This window comes from Typopeltis vanoorti, chromosome 4, assembly GCF_054136105.1.
Source record: "Typopeltis vanoorti isolate ZY-2024b chromosome 4, IOZ_Tvanoo_1.0, whole genome shotgun sequence".
Taxonomy (NCBI): Eukaryota; Metazoa; Arthropoda; class Arachnida; order Uropygi; family Thelyphonidae; genus Typopeltis; species Typopeltis vanoorti.
This window is the reverse complement of record NC_143552.1, coordinates 73,935,505-73,962,107: the sequence shown is the minus strand read 5'-3', so window position 1 is coordinate 73,962,107 and position 26,603 is coordinate 73,935,505. Positions and strand designations below refer to the sequence as shown.

The window sequence follows — 26,603 nt, the reverse complement described above, 5'->3', positions numbered from 1 at the left end:
ATAATAATAAAAATAATACAAGGTTTCGATTAGAGCTAAAGATTTGTAACATTTCGTGATACAGTAGAATCTCTCTGAACCAGCAACAACGGGACCTCGCCGATTCCGGATACGAAATTCATGTTTTTGCGATGCCATATGTAGAAATTGCAGCATGCGAAGTTCGTTCGTTGGTCGTGTTTTTCGATCTGCCGGTTATAATTAAATAAATAAAAAATCGTGCGGATGATTTTTTTTAAATTTAAAACACATACATATAATTTTATATTTCACAAAATCAAATTTAAACTGCATTTAAAAATTACAGTACGCATTATCACATGAAAGTTGTTGTGAATTTCTTAGTGTGACGACATAACATAACTTACAATTTCTGCCTGCTTACAAGATTATCGCCGGTGCTTTAAAAATTCACTGTGCATACAATGAAGTTTCATAACATCATGTGATGACATGGATGAACATTGCTCAACAAATCTTGCAGAATGCAAGCCCATTGCATATTTGTCTTATCTCACAGGCTTAAAATTCAGATTTAAATTTAGACCTTCGAATGTGCCGTTGTTTTGGTATTGCCAGTTAATTGAGTGCCAGTTACGAGAGATTTTACTGTGTATCGAGAATTAGGAACATTAGAATAAGTCTATAAATGCATACAGAGAACGGTTTGTCTTGAGAGGAATAATCCAAGATTCTGCACGTTCAACATTTTGGTTTCCTCATTCCGGATTTTGATCATCCCTCGCATTTTTCATTAAAGGAGACCTAGACGTCAGGAAAAATCTTTTAGAGTTTCCATTGAGGTCCCTAAAGAAACTACTGCATCTCCATAGTAACTCTAAGATAAACAACTACCTTCCACTTAACCTATGGGATGATTAAAGACTTTTTTCATGTTATGAATGGTGTACGCTGGACTTCTAGGAAAATTTAACTAAGTTAATCAATGCAGAAAAAAAATGATATTTTTCTTCCCTGATTCCAGGATTGCGTAAAACAAAAAATAAATAAATATAAAAATTATTTTAAAAAATCATAAAAATATTTTCCGAACCAATATATATTTGGAATGCCTCAACACGGTTTCAGCGTCATCTGTAGGAAAATTATAAAAGCATATCAAGAAGTCATGTTTGACTTGCATATCCTTAACCATTCATACTATTTAATTATCTTCAAATGCTGTAAAAGGATTTTCAGTTTATCTTCTTAATTTTATTTTATTTACCATCTCTTTTATTTTCTAAATACTCGCATATTTTTAAATGTATATCTGTTAATTATGTTTTGTTATTAATCGTCTTTTATTGCGTTGCAGAAAATACGAATAGATAAACTCCTTTTTCCAGTCAGAATTCTGTATATTTTAACCGATCTTCATCAATCTCTCTCTCTCTCTCTCTCTCTCTCTCTCTCTCTCTCTCTCTCTCTCTCTCTCTCTCTCTCTCTCTCTCTCTCTCTCTCCCTTTTTTGTTTTAGCATTTTTACACATTCTAATCAGGTTTTGCTTAAATAATGATACTGCCTTTCTCATAATATTCCCTTTTAATATTCTATACGCATCGCTTTCCCTCAGTGATTTAACCATTCAGTTTTCAAGAGACGGATAGACATACGTCACTTAAATACGCTTTAGTAATGATCCTTGTCCAACATTTTATAAAGAGATTTACGCTCTTCTTTTGATATATGCGTTGGTATTATTCTTGAAATAAATTTAGTTAATGATATAGTTCTGACCAATGATTTGGGATTTAATTTCGTTTAGAAGGAACCGTTCCAACAGTGAGTTCTCATTCGTTTTAAAATTGCAAACTATTTGGATAATTCCATAAATGTGTAGCTAATTCTAGAAAATGCATTATTAGTAGTAATCACGGCCTAAGTAACCAAGGCTGCATTCCTTGGTTACTTAGGAACCGTTAATTACAAGAGCTCTCCACTCTGTTTTCATTTCCTCTCTTGCGTTCGATTACTCTGATTTTTGGGAAGAATAACATTTTGCTATTTCTGTATGACACCTAAACCCCCACATTTCATTGAAAATCAGTTAAGAACTTCCTAGAATTCTAGATGTGACTCGAAAAGGTAATGTTTTGCTAAATATCTATGTATTTTACCTATATGAATATCTATATTAAACTCTCTCTGTGTCTTGAAGAACTGGCATCTTGGATATTTGTCCTCTAGGTTACTTTATTTGCTTAATGATCGGCCGGCTATAATTTTATTCCTAATATTTTAATTCCTTTTTCAAAATGAACCACGGGAATTCTAAAAAATCATATTGATCCATAGAATTGAAAACTGAAACCATTTGAATGTTTTTGGAAATTCTTTCCACTTGGTTAGACTATAATAATTTAGTTTAATCCTTTATCCAAGTGTAAGCAAACAAAGTCTGCGCCTGAAGTATCTTCAGGACTGAGGCAACGCGTGGTAAAGGTGGACCAAGCTCTCATCATTACTTGTCTTAGTATTTCCCATAATGCAAAGCATATATCCTTACGGACATGTATAATGCTATGCATTAAGGGAAGGGCCACTACCCAGACCGGTTCCGACCTTTATTGAGGTCTCATTAAGGAGCCAGACATAGAGGTGGTGATACTAAGGTGGGAGCAATGGAGAAGTCATATTTACCTATACGAGTTTCCAAAAGGTGTCTCACCTTATTATTAAATTACCTTGGATTTAAAGAAAGATGTTCGAAGTTTTTTCCACTTGGTTGGACTATAATAAATTTAGTTTAAGTAGTGATGAGTAGCTTCATCATCATCATCATCACAAGAAGTGGTGAGAGCTTGGTCCATCTTTACTACAAGTTGACTCAATCCTGAAGATACTTCAGGCGAAAACTTTGTTTTGCTTACACTTGGATAAAGGATTAAACTAAAGTTATTATAGTCTAATTAAGTGGGAAAAAATTTCCATCTTTCTCTAAATCCAGAGTAATTTAATAATAAGGCGAGACACCTTTTGGCAACTGGTATAGGTAAAGATGACTTCTCCATTGCTTCCACCTTAGTATCATCACCTCTGGGTCTGGCTCCCATTGACAAGACCTCAATAAAGGTCGACACCGGGCTGGGTAGTGGTCTTTCCCCTAATGCATAGCATTCTACATGTCCGCAAGGAGATGTGCTTTGCAATATGGGAGATAGTAAGACAAGTTGTGATGAAAGCTTGGTCCACCTTTACCATCAGTTGCCTTAGTCCCGAAGATACTTAAGGCGCAAACTTTGTTTGCTTACACTTGGATAAAGAATTAAACTAAATTTATCATTTGAATGGTTTCTTGGTACTGAACTTCAATTTAGTCATTTTTTTAAAATCTCAACAACGAAGTTAGAAAGTCCACGTACCTGAAGAATAAATATTTCTTGCCAAATAGCCCTGTAGGTGATAAAAGTACTAAAAAAAAGTGCTCATCTCCTTTATTCCACAGTGAACATGGTAATAGAGTTATGCCTATTAAATGAAATTATTCTGATTTTTGAAGTCCTCATGTCTCAGGTGACAACAGAAATTAATTTTTTTCCCGACAACCATCTACACGTGGTTTATCTGTGATCGTTGCAAAATAAGTCGTTATTTTCCTCTTTATTTGTTTATCAAGTTCTAACGTGGTCTTGATATGTCTCATCCGTTGTTATCTTAGACGTGATCGCGATACGGACATGTCGTGCGTGCTTCTTTGGATGAGAGAGAAACTCCTCTACTTATAACTACAGAGCTCTCTTCTTGACTACAGAATCGAAGTGCTTTACTCAATGTCTACAGGCATGTGGGCACTGGCTAAGTGTTCGATTGTTGCTATTTCTGTGCAGATTAGTTTGGTCCTTATTACAATGGAAATACTGGAACGAGAAAACGTACGGGAGTAGTTCGAAGTGAGGCAAAACAACAAAAACATCTTTAGAAGTTAATCGAAACGATATAGATAATGTTAGTGAATGGTGCTTTTCATGATCTACTAAGCCTCTATATTGACCCACGTGATATTTAAACAAAATACATTTCTAGGTATATCATGATATTTTTTCCTGAAAGTATGTGGATACTTGGAAACATCTAAAAATAATTTTGCCATCGCAATTTTAATATCTCTCTTAGCTTTCTGGGATTTGAATTCATGTTACAGGACTTATGGTATTAGCCACATGTATTAACGAAACTAAATAAACTAAAAACGATATGGATATCTTTTCATTATTTATATGTGATATCGTTATTTAATTCAAGTGTTAACATCTTTATAGATAAAATATATAAAATATCAAGACAGCATGAAATAAAGGTAGCATTCTTAGCTTTACTCAAGGTCCTCATATTTTTTCCACCTAAATCACATCGTCTTTCTCTCAAAAAATTAGAGAATGGTATAGTATCGGGAATCTCTAAAACCTACTGAAATATTTTGAAATACCTGTGATATGAGACAAACTGAAAGCTCTGGAGAAATCTGCACGTCATGACACACAGTAGGTGTAAAAAATAAAAAAATAAATAAAACATAATTCAGTGTCTAGCCTTTCGCACAGAAAGCGAAGGCCATCATGTGCTTGCCCACAAACCGAAATGGTCAACACGAAATGGAGTTGCACAACAGATACGTCCAAAATTACCTACGGCACTCCTACTCAGTCTATCAAAAAGAAAGGACTTGTTTTATGTTAAATGTCTTCCTAACGTATAAAACATTTCAGCCACATAGATATGGGATATAATGAATATTAATTTTTATAATACAATTATGTCCATATAATGGCAATTATGATTTAATTTATATCATTGTTTGGATGTTGCAATTGCCCCTGAATTGCAACATCATTATTCATTTACTTCGAAGAATACAAACGCTAATCCCTACTTGAGTTAATAACTATAAATCAGTTTATTCCCCCACCCTATTACATTTATGTGGTTGATACCAGCAATTCTTTAGCACACGATTAATATTTCTAATGAATAAATTTACGTGGATAATCTATTTCTCCGACTATTAGGTATGATATACAGTAATTTTCTAGTCGCTTGGCGTATTATCATTAGCTTCCATCTTTTTCTGAGGAGTGCCATGTCTTGTCACATTTTATACACGTATATATTTATTCTCCTCTACACACACACACACACACACACACACACACACACACACACACACACACACACACACACACACACACACACACGAGAGATATAAGTACGTATAGTGCATTAGTGTTGTGGGGGGGGGGGGGGAGGCTGCAAGTAAGAAATGAGAAAGAAGAAATCTAGCGACATCTTTATTGAAGAGCTAGTGGGAAACACTGTTCCAGAGGACAGATATACATGGAAAAAATTAGGAGGAGGTTCGAAGAGTTTCCAGTTGCACTGAAAAGGTATGGTGGGCAGCTGCTGCTCTTGTTTTAACAGGTCTAACAGAAAGGGAAAGAATGATATTTTTATATTCCTGCCATTCACTGGAGCAACGACCATTGAAGTACCATGAGAATAAAGAAAGGTAAGTTGAAATCTCTTTTTAGAAAGAAAAGGCAGGATTCCATTTTGGTGTACATTGAAGGTTACCTTTCGTCCGTCCACTGAAGACGGTATGAAGATCAGTGTTTACGCATTGGTTGCAGTTGATCTTGAAGCTTTGGATGCCTGAGAATTACATGTGTCCGAAATTGGGATGAGTGGAGTGTACCATCGTCGGCAACGTCGTCGATAGGATTAGTAATAATTGAAAGTTAGTAATTTATGCATAGTAGAAAAAGAGTAAGTTAGAGAACAGAGTCCTGAGGCATTCCTGCATTGGTGGTAAAGCTCGAAGAGAGAAAGAGAGAGAGAGAGAGAGTGCCATCCTCCATGACACGCAGTGAACAACCATAGAGAAAGCTAGCTATCCAATTACAGTGGGTGGCAGGAAATTAATTTGCTAAGCAGGTCTGGTTGCTGAAAGCAAGACCGACGGCTGATCTCTTAAACTACATCACCCACCACCAGACACATGGAAAGGCAACAGTGCAAGTTTCTCAGAACATTTCCATGTGTCCAGTGGAGAGTGATATAAGTTAAGAGGTCGGTTGTCGATCTATGTCGGCGGAATCCATACTGATGTTCCTCAAGAAGGTGACTGTTGATAATTTTCTCCATTCCATTATTTTCGAGACGACTGAGGTGACCTCAATTCGTCAGTAGTTGGACTCTAGGCTTTTATCTCCCTTTCAAGGAGATAAAAGGAGATAAAGGGACAAAAAACAGACCCTGTAAGGGAGATAACGGAACAGTTAACTGGCATGCTTGAGTCGTGTGCAATGCAGTCTCGGATATACGGAGAATGACTTGAAAGAAGAAAGCATCAAGTCGGAAGACGAAGGATTTACATGATCGTAAAGTCCCTTACGTAAAGTGTGCAATAATTGATCAAATGACTATGCAAGTATAAGTAGAGATTGTGAAGAAGTACCCTCAAGGTACTCTTATGATGGTGATCGGCCGTTATGGCTCAGTCAGAAAAGGGTGTGCATGTCCTGTTAGTATAGTTTATCTATGCTACAAAACAATCTGCGGCTAAGATGGGTAAAGAAACATCAGCTTCGGTTATAGAAAACTGAAAGAAAGTCGTAAGGCATAAAATTCAGGTTTCTGTTCTCATGCTGATGGAAATCCACAACGGTATGGCGACAACAACACAAAGTCATGGTGTCATCATGCTTAGTCGCAATAGTGCAAGGCATAATAGAGGGAAAGCAGTGATGATTTGGGACATGTTTCATGGAACTGCATGGATTAAAATGGCATATACTTACTTTACTGATAATATCCATACATGTTGTCCTTTAATCTTCTACGTAATGAACGTTTTCAGCAGGATAATGACCCATGTCACAAGGTAAGTAGTCTAGAAATGATTACAGAGACATTATTTCCCATCCCCATCCCCATCCCTATCCCACCCAACTTCATGCTGGATATCAATCCCATTTTTGGATTGATATCCAGCATGAACGATGTGTTACTGACAGAGACTATCCATCAGCGAATCTTATGGAAATGTCAGAATTCATCATTGGTCTGACACTCTTTCAGTGAATATAATATTAACAAACTAACCATTCAATGTATATATACGTATAAAGACATCTTATTTATCAAAGTACTTTACGGAAATCAGTATGTTTGATTCAATACTAATCAGAACACTGGAACGCACTAAATTGATTTTACAAAAAAAAAAAAAAAAAGAAAGAAAGAAAGAAAAAAAATGCTAAGATTAAAAGAGGATCCTCTTAATATGTTTCTGAAATTTGAGGAAAGTAGTACTTGAAATAAACATGATGAGGAATGCTGTTCTAAAAATGTACGTTTGAAGCTGAACTGCAGGTGGATCAGCTGCTCCTGATTTTACAGGTTTTAATCAGAAAACAAATTATTGTAGGACGTTCGCCATAAAACAGTCCATGAAAATGTCTACAGAAAAAAACTCAAGTCAATAAGAGAAATTCTACAAGGAAATGAATGAAATGGATCTTGGGAGGGCGACGAGAGAGAGAGAGAGATTATTAACTAATTTAATTTTTTAAAAGAAATATTATTTACTGTAATTGTAATAACATTTTATACTTAAACACTGATTTTACTCTATTTTTTTTTTCATCAAGTTGTGTCGCCACAGAAGAAACGTTTGGCAACCAATATAGAACAGAACTTTGAATTTGCAGCTGAAGGGTTTCTATTGTCACGCTCAATAAAATCTAAAATAATCATCCTACGTTGTTCAGTTCAGTGTATTATAAAATAATAATAATACTACTACTGCGATGTTATCAAAGTAGGCTTTATAAAATCTACATATATGTTTTCAGGGAGAAAATTAGATAAATGGGATACATTATTGCGAACTGTTGATAAACGAAAAGTCCTTGTGGGTCAGAAAGTAGATTTTAAGTGACGTATTTCAAAGAAAAATGTATGCAATCATCTGATTATCAGTGTTATCTATTTTATTATAGGTCACTTATGGCACTTATTAAATGTCGCTTATCCACGAAATTCCGGTATAACAAGAATGTTTGCGAAAGTCTTTCCGTGATAGTTGAATTTCATCACCAGGTTTTGCGACAGGTAAAATGTGAGAGAATTCAAGCCATCAACCTACTTATTAACGGGATGGTAGTGTGAAGTAGTTTAAAAAGAGCGTTCACGTGTGGTGTCTAATTTATCTAATTCATAGACATTAGTAGTTTCCACAACTACTAACATACTATAGGTTTAGATCCAAAGTGAAAAAGAACGTTATTGCTTTTTAGATTTGATTTTGTCCCAGAAATGATTGAAATATAACAACCAAAATATGATTGCACTTTTTAATAAATAAATTGGAAATTAAGTAGCTAAAGACCGAATAAATTATGTTAATTTATTGTGTTCGTGAGAATTAAAAAGGGTAGAAAAACCTTGCTACCTCTGTATAACACCAGCTAACGTTACATTTAACACGGTGACAATTTACAAAATTAACAAATACTCAAAAATCCAAAATTGTTTCTTATTTCTAATAATCTATCATTTATATGTCCTCGTGGTTATCCTAGTGGCTATGCACTTCTCAACCATATGCCTGGCGAAGGAGTGTCCTAGGTTCGATTCCCGTTGGAGACGTGAGAAGCTGAAGGATTTTCCTCAACCATAGCCAAGTTAACCGGTTTGGGCGAGGGCAGTAAGGTTTTTCCTCCAGTTTAATTGGGGGTTTTTCATCCCGCAAGCAGGCAAACCGGCTAAGCAGGCACACACGGACTACAGTCATGAATATCTCCATTAGGGATGCAGCAGAGGAGTGGCGTGCAGGCTGCATTGTTTCGCCGTGACTCCTCATTAGGAGGAGACCCAACCCGTCTGTAACAGACGGAAGGGAGAGATAGATAGATAGATCATTTATATGTGTTTTCTAAAGCCGGAGCTTTCAGTTAACATTTCAATGTGATTGCTAAAATGTGATGAAGGATAAAACTTATGGTAATTAATGAAGTATTCCGTAACCAGTATGCAGCACAGTTGAAAAATCTGCATATGTACAATCTAACCTAGATCTTGTCTATCTGAAAATAGCAGGTAATCCCTATGTATTAATCTGTTATTGCTATAATAAAATATTAATACGACATTGTGCATCTTTTCATCCCAATCTCACATTCAACAGAAATACAGTATCTCTGATATCTTACCAAGCTCCTCGCTGTTCGAATCCGAGCAAATGGGATGGTTTACATCCTGTGTTAGTCCACTGCACTAGCATAGCCATCGCTGGCGCATGCACGCTCAGAAAAAAACAATATCAACAACAAATAACAGCGTAGTAGTCGTAAATTTAAAAAATTCAGTCAACCGTTTTCTACGATAGATATGAAGGATATCTAACATAAGTATCACTAGCCAACTGCTAATACAATTAATTCAAGGTTCATAAGCATCATCGTTATCTGAAATGTGCATATTCGTCTATTAATTCCGTTTCACCATTTTTATTTCCAATTCCAAACTTAAAGTCAATACGAATCAACTTCATAAAATGCTGAGGTTTGACTTTGCTTTTATCTTAAAAATGTTGAAAGTGAATTAATAGGTTAAGGAATAGAAGTGTTTTTTTTATTTTTAAAAATCGCTTTTATTAATAAAATAGGCTATTTGTGGAAATTCGAATTTTGCACACTCGATCAAAATATAACAAAATTATTAAATAAATAAATAAATAAATAAATAATTCATTATTTTTTTCTCAATTTCTTTTTATTTAAGTGCTAGGTATTTGTTTTCATTTATTACAGAGCTGACGGTCAATTAACAATGAACGAGATGTTATCAAACACTTCCTATTTGCTGGATAGCCTATTATCGGAGGAAAATTATGATCGTCAACTTAGGCCTGAATTTGGAGGTAAGATTCTTCAAGATGATCGAAATTGGGGTTATCTTTTCTCCATTTTAATTATTGCTCCATCCGTACGTTTAATATATTAACATGACATCACGAATGTTCAAATATGTTATTGGCTGTTATTTGTTATTATATTTTATATTTATGTTACAGAAGAATGCAATCAATAAGAATTCTATGTTGTCCTGAAACGCTTTCACAAAGTCCATCATAAATTATTTTCTTAACTTCTTTTAGGTAATTTAAATAATAAAGTTAAAAATAAAATTTTAAATGCTATAGCTTTAAAAAATTCTGAAATATGGAGAAAATTAAACTGAATCCGACATTAATAATAATTAGGAAAATCAAATAGAGAATCTCTTCCACTGTTCTTTCAGAGTAACGTTTTCTATTCTTCTAAATTCCAAAGTAGAATGCTAAAATTATAATACTTATGAGTGACTTACTTTAATATTATTTTAAAAAATGAATAATTCCAATAATGATAATTGGTTTGAATCACGAAGCGCAATGTAAAGTAGATGCTATTTATAACTGAGTGGCTTATTGCCAATAAAAAATAAAGCAAAATGTCTTGAATTGAGTTTTAATTAATTCAAAAAAAACAAAAATAAATTACTGAAATCATCTTAAAATCCCTTGCGGTTTCATCACGAAGCGATCTTTAGACTTCTATTTTATTCCAAAGCGAGCAAGTTCTGAAGACAGCTTTCCGTAGAGATTTTAACAGTGGATACATGATGATGTCACCATGGCGTCATCAAACGTCATCGAGACAGCATATATTAAACAGATACTTCACTAAATCTATAACAAGCAGCTGCTGCTCAGTGAAATAAGAATTGTATCAATTATAGACAAAAAATCTCAGTTCTCTTAGTCTTATTTAAATGTCTTAAGTATCTTAAAATCTCTCTTAAAGAAGTAAATGACGTAGGGTTATTATTACAGAGAAAATTTTTAAAAATATGATTATGTAATATCGCTTTTGTTAAATTTCTCCAGACAAAGGACATTGTTCTGGATGACATCAGAGCTTGAAGTCATGAGGAAGTAACTTTAAAAAAAAGTAAAAGCACGTAGTAATACATCTACTTCTGTGTTTTTTCCTACCGTCATTAATGTCAAAAATATAATCAATGCTTCGCATCCATAACATATAATTTCATGAATGTAAAGTACTGATTATATATTTTTATAATAAGTAACTTTTATTATTTCATGAATAAAAAATTGTGCATTAAAATAGTATGGAAATTCTAAGTTGTGCAAAAATTTATCTGATGTGAATATTTTATATTCACGACAGGTAGATTCATGTGAGATAATAATTCGGCCTTGATTATATTTGATTGATTACAGTGACGTAGTCGTTGTATGTTATTTTGCATCCATCTTCTCTTCATTAAGATCTGCGGTTAGGCAAGAAGTACCCAAGATTTTTTTTCTAATATTTAGTAGAGAAAAACCTTCTTCTTCAGTCCATCAGTCCCTTAGGAAGGTTAGAGTACACTAATTAGGGATCAGGACGATTTAATGCGGCCGGCACGTCACTCCTCTGCTCCATCCTTTAAGGGAAAATATTTATGAATGTCGTTCTGTATGTCTCCGGGACGGATTTTCCTGTTTTGAGGGACAAAAAACTCGAGTTTTCAGGAGAAAAGACTTCTACCTCCGTATGAGACCGGTTAATTGACCATCTGATTTCAGCACATCCATCTGGTTTTTATGAAAAAGCTACTGGCCGACTTTTCTCCAATAGTGAGTCCACTTTTGCACTTGCATCGTTATTTACAAACAAACAATAACAAATAAAAACACTTCTGGTTTCTTATATTTCCTGTAATTCTTGCATAGTTGGTTCTTGTAAATCTACTCATTCCATTCCTAACAAACACCATTCAATGTTCTTTTTTATTTTTCTAAAGAAAGTGATCAAATATAAGTTTAAGCTTGATGCTAAAATGCCGCTTGGTTCCTATGAAATTGCTAACATTCTGAAGGTTTGGGCTCTAAAGTTGACTTCTATTATGTGTCGGCTTTTACTCTCTCCTTCTTTAATGGTATGCATCCTGCAACCTGGAAATTAGCCCATACTCAACCCAAAGAAGAACTGAAGGATGATTCATAAGAAGTATAACAAATCTCACTTCAGAACCATTAAAAGTAATCTTTTAAGCTACGTTGAATTCTCACAACCAATAAACGATCACCAATATGGATTTCACTGTCAATCAAAACGGGATGTTCTTTTTTGTTTCTTACGTTACGAACATCCGAACAATGCCACGGAAAAGGTAGAGAAATTTCAAGTGGTTGCTCTTGACATATGTAAGACATTTCATCCTTTTGGTATAAAAGCCTATTAAGTAATCTTCCGTCATATGATCTATCTTCTGACTTTTGTATTTGTGTTTCTAGATTTCTGACCGAACGAACATTACCAGTAATGATGGATGGATATTTTATCTTAAGCCTCGAAACTAATGCCAGTGTTCCACAAGGCTCTCTTGTTTTTATATATATATATATATATATATATATATATACTAGGTGGGCTTTGCCCCCCCCCCCTGACGCCTACTGCACCCAATCCTCCGAGTTCCGGGCTGGTAGGCCGGTTCTTTATGAACCTCACTTTAATTATTCAAAATCACGAAATGAAAATAAAATATTTACTATATAATCAGTCATGACATGCGCGCTATGCTAATTTCAGTAATGAATACTAACACGTACTGTTCTAATGGTCTACAATGAGTTTGATTGTTGTAATCCTGAAACGATAAAATTGTTGTCTCATGAAAGCAAACACACTGTTGGACGTTTCAAAACAATGAAGACGTGACATAAGAACATGACAAATTTTGTTTCAAATTTCGGCTTATCGGCTTAACAAATTGTTGTCTCATGAAGTCCTTCAATGACCTTCTTCAGTGAACTGCAAGTTCAGCGCAATTTTCCAATGATATACACCATATTCCTGTCTCATTTGAAAAGCCTTATACTACACAAATCACTAAACACAATCCTGTTTCACTTCATTTCATCAAAAAAAAAAAACGTTTTCTTCAAGTGTTATTTTTGACAACACCCAAATCTTTAGGAAAGGCGAAATTTCTCTTCCTGATATTATTCTGGCCTTAAATCTCTTTTGTCATAAGCATATTACAAACAATGCATCTTCAATATCCAAAAAAATCGGACTTTGTGTTTCGCTTACCGATTAATTTTGAATAGCTCTTAACTGCGTGAAAATCAGAAATTCGTCCTACCATTGAATACTATTCTCATATTTCTAATAGTTACCATAAGCGCTTCCTAAAATACTTGATTCAGTATAGATGAAAGCAATTAGGTTGATAATTGACCCGTGTGTCGCTAATCTAGATCCCATTCTATCATACAGACGTTAAGTTTCGGCTGTTTACAGTTTCCACAAATATATTCATGCATATGTTTAGCAGAAATGGCATTGATAGTTTTCCTCACTTCTCTTCTAAATATATTAAAACACGTGCGGTAGCCATTCCCCTCTCCTAGAGTTCAACTCCAAACTTCCATCAGAAAATTTTCTTCCTCTTCATTCATTCCTTGTGTTGCTCTCCTTTGAAAAGGTCTCACCGCTGATGTGTTTCTTAAAGAATGCTATCTGCAAGTCTTCAAACCCGTCTTTAATTCTCCTTTCCTTTTGCCATAAAAAAGGGTGAAGTTTAGAGTTAACAGAATTCCAGGTCAGTGTAATCGGAAGAAAATCGAGAATCCCTGTAGTGTAATAGTTGTTGCTCATTAAGGAATCTCCCCATAAACTAGCGAAAGGAATTTCAGAGCTACAGTTAGAAAGCAAATTTGATTGTCCTGAGGGGCGCAGAGGCCGACATGACTGGATAGTAGACCGTCAGATAGCTGGGAAATGAGGTGTCGTATCACCATACATAGTCTTCATATCAAATGAATATTCTTAGATATGAACGCAGCAGGAAAACATTAACAGATTTTATTTACTTTTTTTTATTTTTTCCCATATGTTAAGTCGTATTATAGTGTGTTGATGCTCCACCTGGTGATTATCAAGTAATTTGGTTTAAGAAGCACGGCAGATGTATATAAGGGAGGAAGCCAAGATATTTTGACGGTTAATTCTTTTGTGTTTGTGGCTGTTTTCCTGTTTAGCGGAACGACAAACTCAAGATTTTGGGAGAAAAAAAAACCCTACAGCCCTATATGAGACGAGCTAACTGGCCTGTAATTAAGAATTAAGACTCTTATGTTTCTCTGTTCCAAAATAGATTCGAACCCTGCTCCTTCTAACTAAATTGAAAATATTTAGTTTATAATTCAGGAAATTAAAGTACTGACGTTAGGCTAAATAGCACAGATTCTGTATTTCAATCTTACAGAATTCGATTCATGACGAGACCAACATCGCATGATTGAAAGTTTGAAGAATAGACCAAAATATGTGTGTTCGTTCATCAACATTTATTAAAAAGTCTATCCGTCAGAGCAGCATCAGTATTTATGGCAAAAAGACTGAATAACGGCATACGGAGGCTTGAGAAATGAAAGAGTATTAAAATTCTCCGATGTCATAATTCTTTCAGCATAGGTTAACGTTAAAATTAAAAAAGTCATCAACCTGCAAAAAATTATAATAGTCGTAACCTTTCTAAGAAAACAAAATATTAAAAATAGAATAGCTGTGTATATTTCCATGTGTTCAATAAATTTCAAATTGATAGTTTTTCAGTAATATTCCCTTCACTGGGTGCGACTATTTTTTTTTTTAATTCATGAAGCCCAAATATTTTGGAAGATCACAAATTAAATTATGTTAAAGCCACTGGAATGGATTTCGATAAATGTTTACTTCATCGGCAGAAACGTTGGGCAAAGGACAGTTACACTAGATGGACTTATTTCAGAGGCTATCCTGTGAGTTATATTGCTTGTGAATTCAAATCAATCCGCATGCACAATGAACAGAACCGTGTATTTGAGCAATAGCGTCATTTTTCTTTGTTTTTTCACAATATAAATAATTTGTTTTTCATTAAAATCCTTCTCTTCTTCGAGTCGTCTTCTTTGTTCTCTTCAGTTTCTGTATTTCGATCTTCATCTTACGCTATTCTTCTTCAGATTTCTTCTCATCAAAATCAACTTTTCTTTTTTTTTCTTTTCAACTGCACATAGAATATTTTATTATTCAGATATTCAAATTTCCATCGTTCTTCGAAGAATGTATCATTACCAGTTCTGAACCACAGAAAACTATCGTTTTTAAATATATATTTCAAATTATCTTCAGTTTTGTCACAGGATGAAAACGATAGTGAAATTGCACATCCTGCATGGAAACGTCACTCTGGTTAGTAATCCTATGCATTCTTACCAAATGGTCTGTTTATCAAAACTCGCTTACTCATTGTGAAATACCCTCCTATTCATTGAAAATATCCTCCATGTGACTGTTGTAAACTTTTTCTCTTAGGAAAACTTCTTTCAAATTAGAATTTTATTAAGAATTTGTTGGTAAATAAAATACGACTAAGAATTAATTTTTAAATTAAAAAGAAATTTAAAAATTAATTATTATTTTTCGATGAGTAATTACGTAGTTTTAATTTCATATAATATCATGTCCACAAACCACGCAGTTACAGCATCAGACTTATGACAGGGTTCATTGTCCTGCTGAAAGAAGCAGTGGTCAGTTTCCAAGAAACGCCACAAAGTAGGAAGCATTGCATTGTCAAGAATGTTTAGATACCTCTCAGAGTTCAATGTTCGCGACACCAAAAACAGAGGTCCGATGCCAAACAAGGAAACATGGGGGGCCATAACATCACACGACCTCTTAATTTCATAGTTGAGGGGTACTCACTCTGGTAAGAGACGGTTAGTTGCGTATTGCTACCGTACCATGGAAACCAATGTTATGAGCGTCGGTTCTGAATATTTTGTGCAGATTCGTGTTCCCGAAACTCCGCATTCAATATGTCTCGGTCGACGAATGGTAGTTTTTGCATATTATCCTTTGTAGCATCCTACGGTCACGTTCGGTGAGTGTGATGAGTCGTCCACTGCGAGTAGCACTTGCAGTTGACTCCTTGAATTTCCACCTCAGTATGGTATCACTGATTGTTGACCTGAGATGGCCCAATTTGTCAATAATCTGCCGAATGAAGAGGCCTGCAATATGGCATGGTGTCCTATTACGACGCTCCTTTCAAAGTCCTTCAGGTGCCTTTTCGCACCCATTTCACCAGGACACAGTTGCACCGATTTGGGAGCATCATATTCCTCCAATTTATACCGGCTACAAACACGTGACTCGTAACAGGGCACGATGTACTTTGTCCATGGGATGCCCTTGACTTCTTTCTAAGCAGTGTACATGGAATCCTGATAATTTCCTTTTAACAATAACGGAAAACCCACATGTAGTCTGCATATAGTTTAAGACCCAGTCATGTTTGGTCTTGAAGTCTGAATGATTATAATGATACTTTTTCCCTACTCGGACATCTCACTCAAAACAGTTTTTTGTATCACGTTAATAATGTACATGATCTTTTTTCACTTGGAGGAAACGCTTATCAACAATTTCACTTGGTTTCAGTTATCAAGACTTCATACCACACTCTAAAAATAGCACATACAGTAAATGTATATATAGCTGTTTGCCGGTCAGGTTTTCCGAGTAGTTAGCATACTTGTTCTACAATCATTAGGTTGCTGGTTCGATACCGCTGCAAGTATGGATGTTTGTGGTAATCTTTAGGTGGGAGATGAATTTCATTGCCCGGTGTCATACCGCAACTCTGCCTGACAGAGGACTGAAGTTGCTTAATCTCTAGAGAAAAGTTTTTAGATTATGTAAAAATAAATAATTAAAATAAAAGAAATAAAAATATTTTGGCCCACCTTCACTACTAATGCACTATATACAGATTCACAACTTTTCACTGGTTAAAAGTCTCATTAAAGAAATATTATAACAACGTTCATAGAAGACGTCTACACATTTCTCCAGGGTAGCTGTCTACCAGTGTATAAGGTTCCATATTTTGCAATCATGTTGAATTCTCCCTAATAATGCAAAGTAATATTGATAGTGTTCGTTGTTATGCTCTCTATGTATGTTGAAAAGTAATCTCTTCGCTTTAAGCTGTATTAGAACGTTCTCCAAAAGAGTGAACGTTCTGTAAATGATGAAATACACTTAGCGTCTGTTACGTTTTTTGGACTTCTTTAGTCTGCTTTCCAAATTCCATTAACATCACCTAATCTCACCAAGAAATTTCGTATCTTTGATTTAGAGTCATTGTTTCTTGAGTTGTCTTCATAATTTTTTCTTTATCATCAGTCATCATCTGATCCTCATTGTGAGTCATCATCATGTTTACCTTATTCTCATTCCATCTTTATATTTACTGATCTTGTTTCACCATATTCTCATATGAATTTCTGTTACTGCTTTGTCTTCGGATATATTCATTTTTCTTTGCACTTCAGGCAGGTGTTGTAATAAATAAATTCTTATTCTTTTCAATTCCCTTACCAAGCTCTCATTTCTTTCTTATTTGTTGCCCATGGTCTCATTTCTTTCGTCCCTACACTGTTTGCTTCCCTTCTTATTTCTTCTTTATTATTATTTTCTCCTTAACATTCAAAGCTCCGTGTCCCGAACCCCCTGCCCCCCCGTTCATTTTCTTTCACCTACACTTTATCTCGCGAATATGTACGCACCACACCAAAAGGATGAGTTGTGTCAGTCAATTATAACTTTTATAGTTCAGTCTTCATTACACCCTGAGGGTTCTTCATAGGAATACATCACTCATTTGATTCTTGTTTAATTCAAATCAGGATTGTAAGATAAATCCCCCCCCTTTCTAATTGCAATTAATAATGTTAAATTATATTACAGCTTGTTTCCTTGTTCACTGGACATTCTATTATGAATTAAATTATACTCCTATTTCCCTAGTATATTGGTTAGGTCCAAAATTAGCATCTATAATATTTTTGAATAATCCAATTGATAATCGAATATCTAATGTTCAAGACAACTTTTGTTCAAGTTCTCTTCAACAGATATTTTGAAGAGAACTTGGACAAAAGAACTGTTGAAGAGACCTTAGGCTAAACATGGATTTCAAACAATGGACAGTGCTACGTAATAACAACCAATGTGTTGTTATTACTTATAACAATAATAATTACCAACAACATGTTAGATGACCTTGCAACAATCAACTATCCGCGACAATTTGTTTCTCGTTGAGATGAACATATAATGCACATTCATCTGTTTCCAAGTGTTTATCACCTTATTGTTTTCGAGTTTTTATGAGTTGATTTCTAACCATTACAAAATCTGTTCATGTTAAAGAGGCAGCTGATATCTCGCAATTAGAGATGAATATATAAAGTACTGTCTTAACATTCATCCACGTTCTGTATATCGAAGACTATGAAGAGAAGGCTACAGTAATAGCCTTGACCCTGTGCATGACAGCAACGAAACCACACAGTGCATTTTGACTACGAAGTGCATTGCACTTGGTGGTCAAAACTGTTATCCGCCTATGGAGTAGAGTCTCTCAGGTATTCCATATAACGTACTCGTGAATCAAGAAATAATTAAAATGTTATGCTTGTCAATCTGAAGAAAATCTTTCATTTATAGTCAAAATAAAAAAAAAATCAAATAAAACTATATTAAAACTGAAAGAGGTGTCTTATGTTTAAAGCCTTTTTCGACATTTAATTTCACTTCGCATCACCTTTCTATATTATTTATATGTTCCGGGATCAATATTCTCACCTTTTTCTATAGCAACGAACCCCACAATCTTCTAAAGGATTCTAATTTTTCTTAAATCCTAGTGACAAGAGTGGATGGTTCCAATTAGTCTTCAATCAATTCTAATCGCTCACACTTTTTTCCCTGAATAATTCAAGCGACAGTCCACTAATCAACACATTCTAGATAATTAATCTTGATTAATCCCTGCAAAAATTCCTTTTCTTAAGTTCTGACGGTCTGAAAAATAAAAAGGCATCACTCAACATTATGGCACATGAAATTGTATATAGCAGCTTACTGAAGTGCTTCTTCTTAATTATCATTCATCATCTGATTTTTTTCAGCTGTTTCCATTTAGGAAAGAAATAAAAGATTCCAAAATATCGTCAGTGGTTGAAACAAACAATTTGTTCACTTATTGTCATTTTAACACCGGAAATGAAATGTCAAGCGATTGTGATAACTGCAACAAATGAAAATTTGTTCAATTGTTGCCATTTTAATGCCGGAAATGAATATGTTGAAACAGTATGATAATTGCTACAATTGAATGTTTGTTCGATTGTTGTCATTTTTAAGGCAACAATTCCAGTTACTGTTATACCGCTGTCGAGATTGTAATTGACAATAATGGAAAGATCAATAATGCATTGGTCGCCAGTTTTACCTATCTGCCTTTGTTTATTTACAGTTATTGGCTTTCTTTCAACAAAAAAAAGTAAAGAAAAAAAAACTAGGCTGAGCTTCGTCATGTCAACAGTACGTTTGTATATAGGATTGGTACCTGACTTGTCTGTCTATTCGCGTTGGTGCATGCATTCACTCCAAACAGAGTAAAGATATGCGTGCCAGGTGTAGTGCAGATGGTTTAAGCGGATCTATAACTGGTGAGAGGTGGGAACACTATGGCGACAATCGCGGACACGAATGTCTCTTTGGATACAATATCAATGCAACGTCACACAAGGCACGCTCATGTGCGTGCACTTCTAATTAAAAACAAAATTATGCTCTCTTGTCTATAATGGCCAAATTTATTCGAACTCTGAGAAGTCCTTTTTTACGATGCGTTAAAATTCGCTGTATATTCCTGTGGCTTGTTCTGCTTATGCCTTACTTTGCGCTTCTATAAAAGCAGTTAGCTGCTGCCTACTTATATAAACATAGCTGCTCCTAATGCCCAGGGGATGACAAAGAATTGTTTATTCCTACTAATTTTGACGAAAAAACATACCAGCAAAGTGTGAAAATGTTTTGTACTTGGTTAAGCATCACGTACCAAGAAATTTGAAAAAAAAAAAAAAAAAAGAGAGAGAATTAAAAAACCAGTGCATAAACTCATGGTGGTTGTCATAGTAACCCAACGGTAACAGATAACATCATAGCATTTACATTGTCGTGAAAGAGAACCAACTTGCGTGAATTTTCATGCGTTGTGAACATCCCTCCCCCCCTCCCAGAACAGGAAATGTTTCTTCCAAGGCCTTTTTAGTTCAATAAAACCAGTATATGCTATATGCAAATTCATAAACATTCGTTTTGGGTAGTAGCATTAGGATATTCTGTGCACATTATTTACTCTTTAATTTTAAGAAAAAATTTAACGAACACAATTATAATCAGAATCCAAGGAAGTCCTTAATTTGAACCCTGCCTAGGACGCGAGGAATTTTATATTGACTTTTCGCCTAAAGCTGAGTTAGTTGGTCTCATCCGACAACGGACGGTTTTAACTTCATTACCTTCTTCTCCTTCTGCAAAATAGACAAAACCCAGAACAAGCCATAAACAAATAAAATACACTTGTTTTCGAACTTTATCAGTCTAATATTACACTGACCTCACCGCCTTGGCATCATTAATTGAAGTAAGTTATCCTAAGTTAATCGGACAGAAATTTCTCTGGTCTCTCCAGTTTCTTCAACTTAGGAATTAAATAATTTATAATTAATAGACTTCTACATTAACTAGAAAATTAAACTCTTTCTAGGACATACATCTGCATAGGAGAGACAGATAACAAAGGCAATATTATGATGATTTAATTTAGTCGAATGGAATAAAAGAAGGAATGTGATTTCGATTTTATATTAATTACAAATATAATTAAAATATGTAGACAATTAAAAATCAATGCATAAAATTCGGTTGCGTAGTTTTACATTTTTAAAATAACCGCTTTCGTGAAGTTTACTTAAACTTATTAGGAATCCTAAGACGAATTTCTACAATTGAAGTCACGTTAAAGAAGAATTATCAGACCAGACATCGCATCCTTCAGCAGTGTTTGACATATCGGTAGATAAACAGCATGAATAATCCATTTCAATCCAAGAAAATGATGTGATTTGCAGGTCCTCTCTGCAATCACTTATATGCTTCAGCGCCCTCTTTTCGATGCGTATTATGCTGACTGTAAGCCTTCTGATCATCATGTCAACAACATTCTGCGAATTCTTTCACTCTTCTCAAACAGAGACTAAAGGAGATATTTTCGAATATTATTTGTGTTAATACCATTAACTTTAAACGCATGCAATGGCGTTTGGTTGGTTAACACGTATCAACTTAATTATAGCCTTTAGATAAAAGTTATACTTATTTAAAAATAGTGTTTTAAAAAATAATAATTTAAATAGCGTACTTTTTTTACTTAAAACAAACTGAAATTATTTGCAATAAAATAAAACAATTAAAATGTAGCTGTTATCTCAAAATCCAATTTTTCTTTAAAATTAATATTTAAAATTTTATTTTATCAAACTCTTAATTTTTCTATTTGAAAAAGAAATACCATCTGTTATTTTATATAAGAAAATGAACATGCAAAAAAGCGATTACATTTCTGTTTTGTTTAGTGAAAAGATTACAAGAATCGTTTACATTTCCAGACAATGTGAAATACATACACGCGCTCGCATGAGTACGCGTGAAAGAAAGCATTGTGCTTCCGTTGTTGTTATTTACAAGAGGAAATTTAAAGTCGATATTTAATTAAGCGCTATTTTCTCGAAGTCAACTTTTACGGGAGAATTTAATAGACTTTGAAACTCTTCAAATTTAACTAATGCGTTTCAAGGCATTTTCCCCTAAGTTTGACTTCGATTATTTTCCTTTTAATATTTTGGAAGAAAAACTCTTAAAATGGAACTAAATTTTTGGGCATCATACATTAAATTAGTGCAATTATTTACTTACTTACTGATTTTTTAGAAAACACTTGAATATTTAGTAAACATTTGTCTCGCTAGACGTCTCTGTGTTCTCACACATTGCAATAATGGAATAAACCAGAATTCTTCTGCTGAAAAGAAATTAGAGATAAATAGAGAGGACATTAACACACATTGGTATCGCAAATGCCGCTTTTCATTAGATGCCACTTCCTTATCCACCTGTTTCCCTTTTTTCACCTTGTCAAGATGTCATCGTATGCAACGTAGCGAAGTAAAGCGATTTGCCGTTGGTATTAACGGTTGTCCAGGAGACAAATTCTCCGCCGGAAAATCAACATTCCCTACTGACTTGCTACTTGACGATGAGCTTCTTGATTGTGTGTGTGTGTGTGTGTGTATGTGTGTGTGTGTGTGTGTGTTTAGCATTGCATGCACGGTCAGTTGTTCCTTTGATAGAAGAATACTTTGAATCTTCGTGTTTCTTTTGTATTGGTACTTTTTTCTGATACTTATATTATCAAACATTATTTGGGTTATTTCATACAGCATAGTTATATCGAAGTGAATGACTAAGTTTAAGGTTGTATAATTATTGTTTATTTAAAATATAATCAATTATTGTTGACTTGTTTATTTCATAAACAACAAAATGACTTATCTATTTCGCTTCTATATCTTCTTCAATAGTAATTTTATCGATTTTCAAAACCTTTCAAGTCTATTGTTTAGCTCTTCTTTCATTTTTCTAATCTGAATACAATTTGTATATGAACAGAAAACTGTGTTGAATAGAGAGTCACAATAGCTCAGTCGGTTGTGACGAATCCCTATAGGTGGAAAGATCTGGGTTAGACTCTTCTAGCAAACAATCAAGGATTTTTTCAACTGATGGTGAGTTAGCTAGTCTCAAAAGGAGGTAGCAAGGTTTCTCCTGCCGAAATTCTGGTTTTTCATCCTCAGGCAAGCGGGCTAGATTTTTATAGCCTTAGGTGCTTCGCGGTACAGCTGTAACAATGCTATAATTTCAGGTACAGTAAAAATAAATGAAAACAGGACCTGTCCTTTAGAGAACGAAGAAAGTTGAATATGGTAAGAATACGTGTTAAGGCCACTCTGATGTTACGAATTTAAATGAGTTGAAAGTTATCGTCGTAACTAAGTGAAATGAAATGGAATCGCTGGTAATGAATTCCAACATTTGGCCGTGGAGGAAGAATAGAAAAAAGTAATTTTGCACGATTCCTCTTAAATATCCGTTGAGGATGAGCTGGCTCAATAGAAACTGATCCTTTCTCTGTCTCCCGTCATCTTTTAAAACGAAAACTGCAAGGTTTGTTAAAGTGTGAATTATAGGTGATTTTTGAGATTGAAAGAAAAAACAAATTATATTATGAGGAATGAAGATAACGGGAGATTATATAAGCTTACCAACCACTGCTTCGATGAATGAATGATAGTCGTTAATCCACCATAAACAATCAAAAAACTTAGCCATATACATTCGCCATATATAAACAAACAGCTCAGCACTGACGACTTACTTTTTTTAACATAAAAATGATTTCTGCAATTCGTATCTCTACAAAGAGATGCCAGCAAATTTTTGTACAGATATTCACATATCACTAAACACAGTTCTTTTATCTTAAAAAATAAATCGCTACAGATAAAGAATTACACTCACACATAACGAAAGCGAACCTTTTTTGTAAAGAATAAAAAAACATCCCGAAGCTATGTTCATCAATACTTTCTAGTTCCATTTATAAGATAAGCTGTAAAAGAGCTAGCGTGGGACTTGAGTCATGAAAAATTAAAATATGGCAGAGATTTCGTCTGTAATGGTGTTAAAAAGAGGAAGAGATTTCTTCGAGAGATCACCTTCTCAACTACAGCGCTTTCTTCAATTTATACGAAGCTTTAGTCATTCATAATTCAGCTCTAAGGATCATAACATCTTGGTAAAGTTTAATTTTTTATCACCGTAATCTTCCGTTCTTTCTTGAGTGTTACATGCTAATTTTTGACACAAAGACACCTTTTTTGCGGATGATACTGTGATATCATATAGAAATATAACAAGTTATTAATGTATCTTTTTATGTAATATTGACTAAAGTAATATTTATATTAGTGTATTATGAAAATAATCGTTACATTTTATTACATTACTTAGAAATGCTTATTATTATCATTTTACCATTATAATTATTAAATATCGATTCCTTTTAAACTTACACGTATCTAAGTCAGAGATTTTCTTTCGAAGAAAGGTTCATATCATCAATGTTATTTTGTTTTATTGGGTTAACAACTAAGTTAATTCCTAAATCATGTTATCGTTTCTTATAAAAAATATGAAACTTCAGCTTATCAATAGAACAAAATTAATTTCTTGGCCTTCTCTCCATTTGCTCTGAAAGATCATTGCTAGGGTAGAATCTCAAAGTGATCCTCATTAGCAATGCTATCCACCCTAATAATCTGTTATCTTCGCTGATTTTAATTATTCATTTTAAAAATAAATATTTATTATCTAATTGTTATTAATGAAATAAGTTGTCACTGACTCATCAGAAGAACGTGGTTATCGCACTTGCAATTTATGTTATGTGAAGTATTTTCTAAATATATCAACGCGCTTTTCTTTTAAAATGCCACGAAGACGAAAAAAAATATCGAAGTGAGGTCTTAGATACAGGTGTCATTAAAGGTATTTTTTCAGCCTTTATAAATTCGCAATTGGCACAATAGAAATGTCATTTCTAAAATAAGAATCTCGACCTTTCTCTGAGCATCATAGTGAGTGGGTATATACGATCTTTAGTAAATTCAAATAATAAATTATTAGCAGTGGTTTTTACTCTTCAAGATCGAAAGGCGTGTCAGCTATTACAAAGCTTTTAATGATGACAGGGTTACCACAGCGATAGGGACAAATTCAGTTGGACATTTGCCACTTTCAACAGTCTTAGAAAGAGAAAAAAAAAGTGTAATAATGCCTGTATTCTTTCTTATTTCATATTGGCAAGACATGCATTTTAAAGTTAGAGAAATCTTAGATTCAGATAACGTTTTCTTTATTTCTTTAGATTTTTCTACAAAAAAATACATTAATATCAAGAAATGCGAATAACTAGAAATTATTCATGAAGAAGGTTTGCTTCTAAGTGAATTTTTATTTCTTTTACTATTAATTGATTGGCTATCAGAGAGCTTCAACTCTGCCTGTTTTTAATCCCTCTGACAATTAATTTAATTCAAATCTAATATTCAACTTGATTTAGAAAAATGTTATGATGCAGCACAATCTGAAAGTTTTGGGCTTGATATCCGCGTGATTCGTTTTGTACTAGTTTCATGGCAGTAAATGGCTACGTTCCCTAAGATGGTCGGATACATTATTGGGAAAGATCAATCTCAGTTCCGTCATACTCATTATTGTGATTAATCTAAATGTAAAGCTTTCGAAATTCAACAAATAATTGTTCAATATATCGGGTATCAATTTTTTTTCTGTTATGTCTTGTTATGCTTATCCTGGGTAGAAGGCTTTATCAAAGCCAAGTTTCATAAGCCTTAACAATCCATTGGAAGACGAAATGGGATTTAACATTTTTATCCTTTATGCGGTTTTAAATATTTCATTAATCCGAATTTATAAGTTTAAGAATTAGGCTTGTGATAAATAAAATTATAATAAACTTATAACTATAATTAAATTCTAGAATTTTACAATTTTATTTTTTTTACAATCATAATTCCATAGCTCAAGTAGTTTCTTCCTTGCTCTAATAACACATCATCTGATTCTTGGCTGGAACATTTTTTAAAAGTTCATGAATTCAGCTCTCTATGAGTTCCCGTGACTCACTAAGTTTCTCCATACTAAAATCTACCATTTCTCTTTTGTGCCAGTGGCCTTGACGTGACTAATAGAAATTTATTATCGAAATCCTGGACTCATTGATTACGATAAAGCTAGCGCTGTCAGAATGTAAAAAAATGCCTTATTGGGTATAAAAATACATTAGAATTGTGCAATAGTATTAAGTAAATTGTTACAAGCCACAATACTGATATCGTACGGAACAACAATGCAAAGGAATTGCCTCGAGACCATTTGGAGCCATCATATGAAGTTAAATTCTTTTGAGAGAGAGAGAGAGAGAGAGAGAGAGAAATTCAGTAGAATGATAATAATGAAGAATTCTTAGTCCTTATTCAGCACTAAAAGCGCCCCTGTATTCTGAAATCTCAACTAAATGTTTTATTGAATTATTTTTTCCTTTATTGCCTATAACTAACATCAATGCTCTTGTTATTTTTATACAGTCTCTGCATAATCCATATAATGTCTCAATTCTATAAGTTTTAAGTCTCATATAAAGAAAATCAGTCATAATTCCGCTTGATATTTATATCATTACGATAAATTTTTTTCAAGTCGGAAAAAACATGCACATAAACAATGTTCGCGTTATGAGCATGCGTCAACTTGTCTGTTGGTCTTCAAGCCGTGAGAGTTTACGAGTTCAAAGCACGAAAACATTACAAAACGAAGTTGATAATCCGACCGCAAGACTTTGGCTCTTTTGTGTTTATTTTTGCAATGTGCGTGATTTCAGAAATTTCAAGACTCTTGGCTCCTTGTGCAAGTTATAAGAGGCGTTTCTGACGTAAGGGC

At 34.1% G+C, this 26,603-nt stretch overlaps 1 protein-coding gene across 1 annotated transcript in view; it reads left to right on the top strand.

Moving 5' to 3' along the window:
- The first annotated feature begins 6,665 nt into the window (after positions 1-6,665).
- Positions 6,666-26,603, top strand: part of LOC150107417 (gamma-aminobutyric acid receptor subunit alpha-6-like) — a 72,287-nt gene continuing 52,349 nt past the window's right edge. Inside the window, exons 1-2 of the mRNA XM_090391837.1 lie at positions 6,666-6,880; positions 9,813-9,922. Of these exons, the coding sequence (XP_090247963.1) occupies positions 6,666-6,880; positions 9,813-9,922 (325 nt within the window). The remainder of the gene's footprint in view (positions 6,881-9,812; positions 9,923-26,603) is intronic.